The sequence below is a fragment of the Panicum virgatum genome, chromosome 2N, assembly GCF_016808335.1.
Source record: "Panicum virgatum strain AP13 chromosome 2N, P.virgatum_v5, whole genome shotgun sequence".
Classification (NCBI taxonomy): domain Eukaryota; kingdom Viridiplantae; phylum Streptophyta; class Magnoliopsida; order Poales; family Poaceae; genus Panicum; species Panicum virgatum.
The window spans coordinates 35,267,940-35,281,621 of NC_053146.1; the positions used below are offsets into that span (position 1 = coordinate 35,267,940).

Here is a 13,682-nt window from a genome sequence, read left to right on the forward strand (position 1 = left end):
CTCTTGGGAGTACATTTTTAGAATTTAGTGGCGTTATACTTTCAGTAGTAGACGACGTTCCTGTTGGTAGTGAGACGTTTGTTGTAACTTTATCAATCTCGAGGATTTGACGATTCGGTCTTCGAAGATACTCGTAAGGCTAAAATTTGCGTTCGTGTGTTCAGAGAGGTGATAGTGCATGTGATGTGAGTGTTTGAATTGCGTAATGAATGAAAAAAAAACATTTAGAAAGCGAGAATCCGAGGATACAACGGTCTTTTCTCCTTCCTCGGGCGTACCTGGACCTCGGACGAAAGAATTGCCCATATTTGAACGAGGGCCGTACACAATTTGCGCGTGCGCGAGACATTTCCGTTCCTCTTCGCCTGCCGTGTCCCGTTTTGTTTCCCCTGCCCCCGGTCTCGTTGCCGTTACACGCTTGTCAGGGTTTTCCATTGCAGGCCGGCGGGCGGCGTCTGCGGCGGCGGCGGCTGGGCCTCCGTCCTGACGCCCAGCCATCCGTCCCGGCTGCTCCGGCCTACCCTCGGGCCGCCGCGGGAGGTGACGCCGGGAGCCGGGCCCCCATCGCTGGGGCACCCACCGAACCGTCCTCGCTAGCTCAGGTAATGCCACGCTTCGTCTCCTCACCGTGGCGATTCGCGTCACCTTTCCTGCGGCGGCAATTCGCGTTTCGTCTGCGGAGGAGGGCGAGGAGGGGTTGGGGTTGGGCGGTCGTCTGGGGCGGGGTGCTTGGCCACCCAGGGGCGGCGGATTGGGGTTCGGACTGGCGTCCTTCGATCGGTTTTGCTGCTGCGACCGGATCCATGATGGATTTTATTGCCTGAATTTCCCAAATCAGGATCATGCTCTTATCCTCGCCTAGTTGTTCGTTCGATTTGCTACCCGTCCTCTGTGTTGCGTATTATGCATTTCTTTGTGTGTTTCCCAAAGCTTCCCCTCACACGTGTATGAGGTTCATCGGGGTTGTTTGTCTCTACTTGCTAGTATGACGGAGAATAAAACTTTACATATTTACATATCCCCGTGGTGGTAAATCATTCACAGTACAGGTTGAAAATTACATCATGGGTGTACAAATTATTATTGCAGTATCCTCTCTATGTGGTTATATATGTTTTTGCCAAATGCATAATTCTGCAAGTTTCTCAATAACATATAGAATTTTAAGAGGTACTGAACACGGCATTTATGGCTGTATCTTGTTTGGTTTGTAAATTAATTTTAGGTGGGATTTGTTAAATTTCTGAAATGACAGAAAGTTGGGTACAACACTTGAAGCACACTTCAGCTCCAGAATCAGTTTCTACACATGAAGCATCAACAGCAAGAAGATCAAGGCAAAGGTAAACTGATGCTAACATATCATTGTTTTCTAGTATTTTGAGCTACAGAAACTTCTGTTGCATTACCTCAAGGTACCTACACCCCCACAGTGTGGTTTTCATCCTATTAGTTATCCACTTATCCTTTGAAAATATACTGAGTGAGGTTCTTCTAATCGCCAATGAAAAATATGTGTTACTAAACAATTTCCTTCTATCCGTGATGCAATCATCTGCTGAGTCTAACTCTTTTCTTCTGATTTCATTATCAGAAACATTTTTGATCTATTAGCTCAGCGGGAGATCTCACCTCGAACAAAACACCAAGCTAAAAATCAGCGGACCAAAGCTCCAAGGTGTGATGCTGGTTACAATGAATTAGAATTTTGGGTTGCAGATGCTCAGCATGATCTCCATTATTGGTAAGCGGTCCTTTTTCTTTTACCAAAATGAACATTTACAAATTATTTTTTATTAAAGCTTGCAATATTTGCTTAGCGATTTTACAAGTTGTTTTACTTTATTTTTACAGGGCAGAATCACAGTCTTTGCACTGCTGGTGTGCCAAATATTGCCCTCTTTTGCCTGCCTCAAGGGCAACTATTGCAGCTGCGTTCAGTCCAGATGGAAGAGTACTTGCATCCACACAGTAGGTTCATTCATTTTCTGAATATATGATCTGTAAATATCGAAGAACATATTGACTAACATCTCTTTATCTCCAGTGGTGACCATACTGTTAAAATAACTGACTGTCAAAATGGGAAATGTTTGAAAGTATTGCAAGGGCATCAGCGCACTCCATGGGTGGTACAGTGGCATAATTCTTACTGTATTTTGTTTCCTCCTGTGCTTAAAACTCTTTTAAATCAATACACTATAGTGATTTTGGTCATAATATTTCTTTGGTGATCAACAGTTTAAATAATACTAGTCAGTCATCTATGTTTCAATGTTCTGTATTTTCTATTTCACAACAAACTTATTAGTTCAGGGAAGAATTATAAAGATATTTGCTAAAATGAAGCTGAAAAATACTGTTTGTTACAAGCCAAGTTTATTCTGAGATTTTTTGTATTAAGGTGGGTTTTTTTCATTGCAGGTTAGATTCCATCCTCTGCATTCTAATATTCTTGCTAGTGGAAGTTTGGATTGTGAAGTTCGTCTCTGGGATGCTAAAACATCACGCTGCACTAGAGTACTTCGCTTCTGTAATCATTCTTGATAGACCCAATGTCATATATATGTTTTTTTCTTACTTATGGGTATTTCTGAAGCAACACTCTTTAACTTATTAGTTATTACATTTGTTCCACAGATAGGCCAATTGCGTCAATTGCATTTGATGCAACGGGGGAGCTTCTGGCAGTTGCATCAGGTCACAAAGTGAGCTTTTGTTGAATTTACTAAAGAATCTAATTTTCTTGGTTCATCATTAATTGTTTAAATAATGTATAATAGCGTAGTCCAAACACATGTTTCAGTTGTTCATATGGGACTACAATAAAAGAGGTGAAGCTTTGGACCCTCCCATGATACTAAGAACCCGCCGTTCACTAAGAGCTGTGCAGTTTCACCCCCATGGTGCTCCATATCTACTTACAGCAGAGGTAGAATTTTGTATCTACTGCATTCACACTTTCTAGTATATATTATGGCAATGATTAAACTCATCAATAGAGTCCATTCACAGGTTCACAAACGTGATTCTGAAGAATCAACAATGACCCCTGCACTTCTGAACAATTATGCCTTCAGAGACATATCTCTCCTTGGCAGTTCTGGGGTTGATAACCTGATCGGTGAACTACCATACACACATAATTTTGGGCATGTTGGAGCTTCTTCATCAGTTCCAGTCAATGCTGGCAGTTTTGATGGGTCCAGGCGACATGATACCCCACACCATCAACTAATGACCTCTGTACCTAGGGTTGGGGGTTCCCTTCTTGGTACTCATGCTGTCTCATTTGGTGTTGGGTCAGAGCAAGCTACCTCTCTGCTTGATAGTGGCACTGAATTACCTTGTACGGTGAAACTAAGAATTTGGCGTCACGACATCAAGGATCAATTTATTTCACTAGAGCCTGGGGCATGCCTCTTGACAATTCCTCATGTCGTACTTTGCAGGTGCCACAATGTTCCTTCTTTCTCCTTAAACATTACTGTGCGTCGCTAATGTATTTGATGCATGACACACAAAAGTCTGATTCTTTACTATTTCTTATGCTAAGCCTGAAGTGGTACATGGCTATTAGTGGCAATCAACTGCTATTAGTTTTACACCAGAAAACAGCAACAGATACACTTTTTACAGTTTAACTATGTTGTTTAACTGTGTTGATGACATTGCATTGCATTCCATTTGTATCACATTTTCTAAACTCTGTTTTGCAGCTGAAGCTTGAGATTTATTTACTTACTTGAAGTTACCAATTACATTTACTGCAGTGAAATGGGCACCCATTTTTCCCCCTGTGGACGATTTTTGGTTGCTTGTGTTGCATGTGTTCTGCCACAAAGAGATGGTGACCATGAAAGTCAGTTGCATGAACATTATGATTCTGCTGGAGCTGGAACATCACCAACTCGTCACACTCTTCCCTCTCGCCAAATTGTATTTGAGCTTCGGGTTTATTCACTTGAGGAGGCAACGTTAGTATGCTTGCTGCTGTTCTTTTCATCATTGATCCTTTATATCTATTTGCAAGTGGAGCAGTTAATATAGATGTTTCAAATATGCCCTTGTAGGTTTGGGACAGTTCTTACATCTAGAGCAGTAAAGGCTGCTCACTGTTTAACTTCCGTCCAGGTTATTTTTTTTTTGAACTTTTTTTGGGTTGTGTGTTCTTATTTGATTTATGAGGTGATTGCTTGTTTGAAGAGGCAGATATATGTTCCCATGTATTCCGTTCTAGAGCAATATTGGCAGTTCACTGGCTCACTGCTTAACTTTTATTCGGTTTTTGTCGCTTCCATTCTTGTTTTTAGGTTGTTGCATTCGTTACCTTTGTGGTGCTTGCTTGTTTAAAGCAACCAACATATGTTCTCACTTATTCCTTCCCTTCTAAGAGCATTAACGTCTCCTTGGATGATTATATATCAATCTTGTGGACTGTCTCAGCAATCAATCTGTAACTAATAGCATTTAGCATCGCTGCATCAGAACAATGCATGATAGATATTACGTATTATATATCTGCAGTTCTGATTATTTTATTTGGACTTATGTGTGTGAAGTTTGTTTTTTCTGTCTCATGATACTTTTCATACACTGCAGTTTTCACCTACATCAGAACACATACTATTGGCATATGGTCGGCAACATAACTCACTGTTGAGGACCATTTTAATCGATGGGGAGACCAGAGTTCCTTCGTACAGAGTCTTGGAGGTACACATGGTTAACTTACTGTGTTAGTTGTTAATTAACTAAATTACAACAAAAATAAGAAAGCCTCCCAAGCAAGTTGGGGTAAGCATGTTGATTACTTACTAACAACTATATGAATTGATAAATTATTATGCAAATTATGGCCAAATTGCTTTCGCAATACTTATTTATGACTTTTGAAAATAGATGCATTTTACTCACTGTTAACATTGCACCACAACCTCGTGGTTTTAGAATCTGTATAAATTAATACCATTGTTATTTTCCACTACCATAGGTGTATAGAGTTTCAGACATGGATCTTGTAAGAGTTCTTGCTAGTGTTGGAGATGAAGTCAATGTTGCATGTTTTCATCCTTCCCCTGGAGCAGGTCTTGTTTATGGGACTAAGGTGAGTAGCAAGTCAGATCAGCTACAAAGTGGAATGAAGATATGCTCTGCTGATATGCTTATGATGAATAACAGGAAGGGAAGCTTAGGTTTCTTCAACACAATGGTGCAAGCATGGGCTTGAATTCCTCTACTGGGGACAATATTCATGAGGTATTCTTTCCTACCATTGAAAGGTCTCTGATGTACATAATTTGAATCTAGGCAATTAGACACAGTTTGAGTGGTACCTACCCTACCTTGCATAGGATCTTGATTAGCTAGGTTTAATTTTTCCTCCAGGCTGGGAGGGCAAGTTAGAAACAGAAAGATGCACTCAGATGTCTACAGATAATGTTCTAGTTGCTTTCTTGCGTCCAATCTCCTGTTTGCAAAGGTTTCAGTTTGCTACTTGGTTGGTATACTAGTTCGATTTTTGCTTCATTTTTGGCTGCTGCAAACTCAAACAGAGAGGCTGGATTGGACGTTAAACATCTTTTCCTGATATTTATTTTTTCTGATGATGATGCTGATAGATGGATTCTAGTTTACAGCTCTCCCTTGTGTGGGGTTAGATTCTTCACAACACTAAGTGATTCACTTGGTCTTTATTTATTACATTTTGCTCAATAGAAAGGAAGGAAAATAGGGTTCTAAGTAATGCAAACAAGCTCTTTTCAGAGGGATGAACAGATCCCACAGCTTATATGCAGTGGAGAATGTAAAAAAAAAATGAGCTCTTATCAGAGGGGTTCCGCTAGGTCTATTTTCTTCGATATCAATTGTATTTGTTTGAAGCACACAAACAGAATCATACTATGTTGGTCTTAAGCTCATCAAGGTTAGGGCTAAAGACCTGAGTTCTGCTTGTGTTTGCCCCAACTGTGCAATAGCTCATTGTTCTGATTGCTCGTTATTGCGACATCCCATTATTGCAGTACATTTTTAGATTTGTAATTGCTGTCATTGATCCCAATGAGATAACTTTATGATTCTTCGTCTGTCATTGTAGATTTAGAGGCATGTGCTGTGAATGTAATTCTGGGCATATTAACTGCATCTCCGCATCACATGCTTATGCTGCTGAACCTTCTCTTCATAACTGCTTTTGCAACATCCTGGAACAGGTTCCCTCTGCTCATTCTTTATATGTTCATGTTCAGATGTTGCTTGTGCATCTCTAGTTTTATTCCAAGCATGGCAGTATTTGAGAATGAAACTTCACTCTCTGGTTTATGTGGAAATCAGAACTGTCCAGGTTCCGGTTGTCACCCACTAGATCATTGGTTATAACGCTTTAATTTTCCCCAACTTTATAAGTAGTCAATGTTCTTATTTATTTCCATGACAAGCCTAGATATAACCATGGTATTAGCTGGGCAAGCTTGTCAGGTTCCGGTTGTTACCCACTAGATTGTTGGTTACGACGCTCTAATTTTCCCCAGCTTTATAAGTAGTCAATGTTCTTATTTATTTTCATGGCAAGCGTAGATATATTCATGGTATTAGCTGGGCAAGCTTGTCCTTGTAGCTGCCATACAATGAGTTCAACAATAATTATGGTTCAGCAGTTTATTATAACTTGTGGTAGAGCTTTAAATTAGAAAATTCAATGTGGAGTGCAGCTGATTATGTAGTTGTGTACAATTAACATCATATTGTACTCCCTCTGTTTCATAATAGTTGTCATTCTAGTTTTATCCTAAGTCAATCTTTTGTCTCTTTAACCATCTATTTTTTAAAAAGTTGTACAGTTTTACATCATAAGAGTTATGTTTTTAGATTCACCATTATGCATGAGAAATATTTTTCATTAATATATAATTCACATGTTGTTAAACTATATGAATTTCTAGGAAGTAATAATGGCCAAAGATAGAAGTAACTTGGGACAAAGCTAGACTAGATTAATGACTTGTGAAACGGTGAGAGTACATATGTTTAATGCCTAGGTCATGGGTATCATGTAGGAAGAGACAGTTAAGGTTAAGTAATATCCCTTTGCAGTGCAAATCCTTACACTAAAATATTCAGAATAATATTATGTCTGATAAAACAAAAATCAGATTTCTTCAAAACATTACTACCTACATGTCGATAGTACAGTATGATGGACAATGAAAAATGTCATTAGTAGCTTTGTAAATTTTTACTAACAACTTGCACTAAAATATTCAGAATAATATTATGTCTGAGAAAACAAAAATCAGATTTCTGCAAAAAAGTCACTATCTACATGTAGATACTACAGCACGACGGACAGGCAAAAATGTCATTAGTAGCTTTGTATTTTTTTACTAGATTTTAAAGGGAAAAAATCTTTATGTAGATCGAGTATGTCTTGATATCCAGTGTGTACTGGTTCTATGTAGTCTACACCATGCCAACTTTTCAATGGGCACCTTTAGTGATAGAGTCGGTTAGGAATGTTGGTACCAGCAGAGGGGTTTGAATTGGTATGCTTCCTTAGTAGAGGTATGTATAAGCTGTTCAATGTATGCATTAGCTTGTTGTGTTTCTGTTTGTTTGTGTAAATAGTTATTTGATTAGTGAGCAGTCAATCGTGATTCGTGAACCTAATTCTGAGTGGACATAAACTAATTGTAATGGCTATTCCGTTGGTTTTGCTTTTTACTGAAGGTGATGGTTGATTCTTATTGCAGGGACTCTCTCATTAGGGATCAGACTCATTTCTCTCCAAGAGGGCCTAACAGAAAACATCATGTCAGCCTCCAATTACTCTGATTGACGTGAAGCATTCTGCATCTGTAGTTCCAATTAAAACGGATGCATAGGCACAGTGCATAACCTTGGTGCCGGCAACGAGGGTCTGTTTACGAGTAAACAAAAGAGAAGAATGGTTTACAGTGTACGGACGTGAGTTAATTGATGTGAAATCTCGCTATGCGTGTTTTGAAGCCTGGAGAGGCTTTTGGACCCGGCCAGCTTGCCCCTTAAAAGCAACCAAAAACCTGCACCTAGGGAAATGAAAAATTGAATGTTTCTCCTGGGTTTCTCTTTTTCTCCTGGGTAGGCTCGCGCACTGCAAAGTGGGCGAAAACGTGGGTGTGCTCGGGCCGCACCTGGTGGGCTCGCGTGGGAGGGGTAAAATTTTCTAACAGCTGCCCCTGTACTAAGGGCATCAGTAGTGTGGGAAATAGAGGGGGTCTAAAGCCTTTAGAGGCGACCTCATACATAACAGCAGCAGGTCTTAAGGATGCCCTAAGGTCAAAAATGTTAGAACCCGGCCGTAAGCTTGAGACTCGATCTCAAGGAATAAACAAGTCACAGAAAGGAGATGACGACCAATTTGGGCCGGCGGCGGCAGAGATTCTCAGAGAAAGGACAAGGGGATGGAGTTGATAGAATTTTTTTTAATTAAATATGGGTCCCACCTTAGAGGCAACGTGAGACCTTAAACATAAGGCAGGGAGACCTTATCACCAGTGGGTCCCACCTTAATGTTCACCCCACTCTTATACGCTATGGATGCCCTAAGGCTATGAGCACTGGCATCTTGTACCGGTCCCCACGCATATAGCGTTTTTCACGCTGCAGTGGCATCCGCTATGCCTCCTCTAAGCGAAGCTGACAAACGCATGTCCTCCAAATTTAGCACTGTAGTGGGCGTCTGTTACCACCAATGTTGGGCCCACCTCTGCTCTGCTCGCGCCGTGCGCAACTACCGCGGCTGCAGCTCCGCGCTGCCACCGCTGCTTCGCCCCGGGCCGCCGCCGCCGCCGCTTCACTCCGCCGCGCCTTCACCACGCTGCCCTGCCATGGCCCCGCCACTAGGAGGGAGGAGGGGGCGCGTCAATGGAGGGAGGAGGAAGGCGCCGCCGGCAAGGATGCGTGGCAGGGTGGGGTGCGGCCAGGGCGGTGTGCGATGGCCAAGCCGTCCTTGGCGAGGTCTGCGCCGGGCACGACGACCTCCGCCCCTAGCATGCGTGGGCGGTGAGGAAGCGCGGGAAGACCCCCTTCGCGGGCTGCTCGGCAGCAGGCTACAAGAAGGCGCCGGCGCGCCGGCAGTAGCAGGCGGTGAAGCTGGGGCAGCGGGCGAGGGCCCTGCAGCGGCGGGAGGTGGCGCCGAGGTGGAGGAGGTTCTTGGGGCAGGCCGGCGAGGGAGACCTGGTGGGCCGCTAGCGGCCTGGGGAGCCGCACGCCACCATGGAGCTCGAGGCCGCCACCGGATTTGCCGCCCCCGCCTGTGTCTCTGGCTCGGCGGAGCTCGAAGAGCTCGAGCTCGCCGGCCTCCGCCGCGCAACACCTCCGCCTCGGTATCGCACCACGCCTCCTCCACCGCCCACCGGCGAGGGAGGGGGATGGAGGACGCGCGCGCTGCCAGGGTCGTCCACCTCCGCTCGGTCGGCCTCCGCTGCACAACGCCTCTGCCCCGGTGTCGCGCCATGCCTCCTCCGCCACGCGCGTCGACAAGGGAGGGGGATGGAGGACGCGCGCGCCGCCGAGGTCGTCCACCGCCACGCCGTCGGCTGCCGCGAGGTGAGCAGTGATGGAGAAGAGAGGGAGGGCCGTCGAGAGAGAAGAGGAGGCCGGAGGAGAGTGAGGGGGTTGAGAAAACAGAAATAGAGTATGACGTGTGGGTCCCTACTGTGGTAGTTGATATAGAGTACGACGGATACGGGAAACTGGGTATAGAGTAAATAATCTTGATGATCATGCAGAAATATTCTTTATAAAGGATGATTTTAGAGTAGTAGCAGTGCGAGCAGCCTAAGCCTGGCCCCAGCCGCCTCCTCTCCGCTGAAAGTGATCTAGGCCCCTAAGTGGGTTTTGGTGGTTAATGACAAAACACATGTACATTTAATTGTGAAATTGAGCATGTGTGCAGGTGATAAGTTTGAACAGGTAAAACAAGTGACGATGGATGACTCCTCAAAAAGGAATGAAAAGGCGGTGTTCAAGCGTGCTCAAGAAATTAGTTTTTATATTTGAAATTTGAGTATAGGAACACCGTACTATCAAGAGGGACTTTGTTCAAAGGTTTTTGATCTGGAACTAGTGCTCAAGAGAACCTAGAAAAATATGTGTGAGCCACAGACACCACTCAAAAGAGCAAATCTTGAGAGTTTGTCCTACCTGACCCGGATTCTCCGGACCCTACTGCCCGGAGCCTCCGGATGTCTGATCCTGAGAGAAAAGTGCTTCTGGCCCGGAGTTTCCGGGCTTATACCCGAAGTCTCCGGGTAACCCTGATCCAACGGCTAGTTTTAGGTGGAGAGGTATAAACACCCCTCCATACCCTTTCAGCCATCTCTCTTGCCAAGTTTATGAACTGAATACACACCCAAGCAAAAGAAAGTTCTCACACTCCCCTTCTCCTTTCTTGAGTGATTCCTTTGGGAATTTGAGTGAGTGAAGCAAGAGCAAGGATTCGTGCTAGTGGGCCTCATTCCCATCTCTTGAGCATTTGGTTTTGGTCAAACTTGCGGATTTCAAGTTTGTTACTCTTGGAGCCTTGTGCTCCTAGACGGCTAGGCGTGCTTGTGATTGCTTTACCTCGATTGTGAGCAACTCAAGAAGTTTGTAAGCTTCATTCCTCTCCAAGGAATCCATAGTAAGTGATCTTGGGTTTGAGAGGTGATCTCGCCCTTGGGAGAGGAGTTTAGGGGTTCTTGAGTGCCATCGCTTGAACCCTTCCTCAACGGAGACGTAGCACCTTCGGGTGTGAACTTCGGGAAACAAATCTCTGTCTCTCTTGTGTTGTTCTACTTGATTTCTTTGCTATTTGCTTGTGAGAACACGTTTCTAGGGTTTGAGCTCAATCTACTCATATATAAGTTTATAGTGCGAATCAACCTGTAAATCTTCACTTCTAGGAACCCTTGGTACTTGTATTTTTGATCGATCTACTTTTCATACATAGATTCTAGCTGTTTACTTTCAGTAGTTTCATACCCGGAGTTTCTGGGTAAGAGCTCCGGATACTCCAAACTCAAAACCCGGAGTTTCCGGGCTTATACCCAGAGTTTCCAGGCTTAGTCTGTGACTGACAGTTTTAAAGTGTCTTTTAGCTACAGATTGCCTATTCACTCCACCTCTAAGCATCTTAAAGGTCCTTTTAATTAGTATCAGAGCGAGAATCTCCGTGTTTAAGCTTAACCGTTTGGAGAACAAAGGAAGGTGTCAGGGGAACACTCTCCCAAGAGTCCCGTTGATCCGACGGGTGAGGTAGACAAGGACAAGAACAAGAATGATGATGGTAAACCTGAAGATGAAAAGCAAGATGAGTCAAGTGATTCAAAAGGCAAGAAGAAGAAAAACAAGAATGATGATGATGACTCAGAATCAAGTGATGATGAGATGTCATATAGAGAATGGAAGACATGGAAGAATGAGCAAAAATTGAAGAGCAAAAAGAAAAAGAAAGCTAGCTCCAAGATATTGATTGACTCAAGTGATGACTCGGACTCCGATCACAAGCGAAGATCATTTCGTGATTCTAGCAAGAGTGGGTCATCAAAAGGCAAGAAAAGAGTTGAGTATCACCGTGTGTCTCATGATTACACATTTCAACTTCCTAGTGACCATGGTGCATCTATTCATATGGGAAAGCCTCTGTTCTTTGATGGAACCGGATACAATCAATGGAAAACCAAGATGTTTGGATACTTGAATGCAATTCATAAGTATCTATGAAAAGTTGTGGAAGTTGGATGTGAAATTCCGGATGAAGATGAGACTCCAACACCATTGCAATAATATGTCCTACAAAGAAACTTTCAAGCCTTGAACATTATTCATACATCCGTGAGTCCGGAAGAGTTTGACAAGATAGAGGATGCACCAACCGCCAAAAATGCTTGGGACACTCTCCAAGTCAACCATCAAGGTTCAAGGAAAGTTCGTGAATCAAGAATAAAGACTTTGGAAGATGAACTAAGTCTTTTCTCTATGAAAAAGGATGAGAGTGTCAAGGAAATGTACAACCGGATGAAGAAGATCACCAATCAAATCAAGTCACTTGGTGGTGACAAATGGGGTAATCGTGAGATTGTGGACAAGCTTTTGACCATGTACATGGCTAGGGATGTTACTCTACCTAGCTTGATAAGAGCCGAAAGAGAATTCATGCACTTCACCGCCGAAAATGTTCTTGGAAGAATTGAGGCTCATTATGATCAACTAAGAAGAGTCAAGATAAATCAAGATTTGGCCGAGCTTCAAGAGCAAGCGGCTAAGAACAATGGCATAGCACTACAAGCAAGCTCCAAGGGCAAAGAAAAAGCAAATCAATCATCCAAAAATGAAGAATCTAGCCATGAAGAGGATGATGAGCTTGATGATGAGCAAATGACCTTGTTTATCAAGAACTTTAGAAGAGTCTTTAGAAAGGGCAACTTCCGGAATTATGGCAAGAACAAGGGCAAATATGAACGAAGAAGAAGATCCAACAAGCCTTGTTTTGGGTGCAAGAAACATGGACATTTCATTGCGGATTGTCCGGAATAGAAGAAAAAGAACAAAGATAACAAAGAAGGTTCTTCCAAGAGAGAAAAACTAAGATACAAGAAACAAGCCGGTGAAGCCCACCTTGGTCAAGAATGGGATTCTCAAGAAGAAAGTGATTCCGAGAATGAAAATGTTGCTACCATGGCATTCAAAGCTCCTCCTCATCATTCCACTACATTATTTGAAGATCTCACCGATGATGAGGATTAAGATCAAGTCATATGTCTTATGACTAAGAATATGAAGGTAAACTCTCCAAACTCATCGGATGATGAACTAGATGAGAAAGATGAAGTTGCTAGTCTAATTAGCCAATATGGTAAAAAGGGTGCAACTAAAATAATGAAACTAATGATGAAAATGGATGAGTTAGAAGAAACTCATGAATCTCAAGAGGAATTGCTTAGGCTTGAGAGAGAAACATCTAAAACTCTTGACAAGGACCTTGCCTATGAAAGGAAGGAGAACAAGAGGATTAAGGACTCTCTCAAAACCAATGATAACATACTTCTTGAGATAAGAGAGTTGCTTACTAGTGAAAAAGAAAAGGTGAATGACTTAACCAAGAAATACTCCTTGATAGAGGACACAAATGCTAACTTGAGAAGTGAAAATGCTAAACTTCAAGAAAGCTTCACAAGCTTGCAAGCCATTCACAAGGCACTTGAGGTTGAGCACAACACTACTCTAGAGAGCAACTCAAAAGCAGTGAGAAATCTAGTTCATCCATTCTATCAACAAGTAATGGTTGTGCACGTTGTTATAATATTGATATTCAAACTTGTGCTACTAACCATGTTGAGATGAATGCCATGAAGAAAGAAATTAGTAGGCTCACTCAATTGTTGCAAGAAGAAATATCTCCAAATGAGCAAGTATCCAAAGCAAATCCTGATTCAAGGGTAGGTGAGTTTGAGAAGCATACCAAGGGATTTGGCTCAAGATACATGAGCAAGTTTGAATTTGAGAAAGGCAAAGGTCTTGGAAAGAATGAGCAAGGTATTCCTCAATTCATTCCATATGTCAAGAACAACAAGACCGCCGCATTGGGAGCCAATGGAGGTCTTGTGAACATGACTACTCCAATCCGCAAGGAAGAAAGGAAGAATCAAGCATCTAGTCATGTC

General features: G+C 42.8%; 1 protein-coding gene across 5 annotated transcripts; it reads left to right on the plus strand.

The window, feature by feature from the left end:
* Positions 1 to 353: 353 nt before the first annotated feature.
* LOC120660268 (activating molecule in BECN1-regulated autophagy protein 1-like) lies at positions 354 to 8,093 on the plus strand. 5 transcript variants are annotated; one of them, XM_039938690.1, is made up of 16 exons: positions 356 to 602; positions 1,226 to 1,343; positions 1,595 to 1,744; positions 1,855 to 1,971; positions 2,048 to 2,132; positions 2,425 to 2,533; positions 2,641 to 2,708; positions 2,789 to 2,932; positions 3,016 to 3,452; positions 3,774 to 3,977; positions 4,074 to 4,134; positions 4,603 to 4,716; positions 4,994 to 5,107; positions 5,182 to 5,259; positions 6,098 to 6,212; positions 7,749 to 8,093. In XM_039938690.1, the coding sequence occupies exons 2-15, from the start codon at positions 1,249 to 1,251 to the stop codon at positions 6,101 to 6,103; spliced, it is 1,782 nt and encodes a 593-aa protein (XP_039794624.1). In that variant the 5' UTR covers positions 356 to 602; positions 1,226 to 1,248; the 3' UTR covers positions 6,104 to 6,212; positions 7,749 to 8,093. The 5 variants fall into 5 exon arrangements, with proteins under 5 accessions (XP_039794628.1, XP_039794624.1, XP_039794625.1 ...); XM_039938691.1 differs by having other exon boundaries at positions 357 to 602; positions 2,807 to 2,932; XM_039938693.1 differs by having other exon boundaries at positions 584 to 602; positions 1,256 to 1,343.
* Positions 8,094 to 13,682: the final 5,589 nt, after the last annotated feature.

Excerpts from the sequence above, each read along its gene's own strand:
- LOC120660268 (XM_039938690.1), top strand. The coding sequence starts at position 1,249 with ATGACAGAAAGTTGGGTACAACACTTGAAGCACACTTCAGCTCCAGAA. Across the intron at positions 2,709-2,788 it reads CAGTTGCATCAGGTCACAAA|TCCAAACACATGTTTCAGTT; the intron begins GTGAGCTTTTGT and ends ATAATAGCGTAG. Across the intron at positions 4,135-4,602 it reads ACTGTTTAACTTCCGTCCAG|TTTTCACCTACATCAGAACA; the intron begins GTTATTTTTTTT and ends CATACACTGCAG.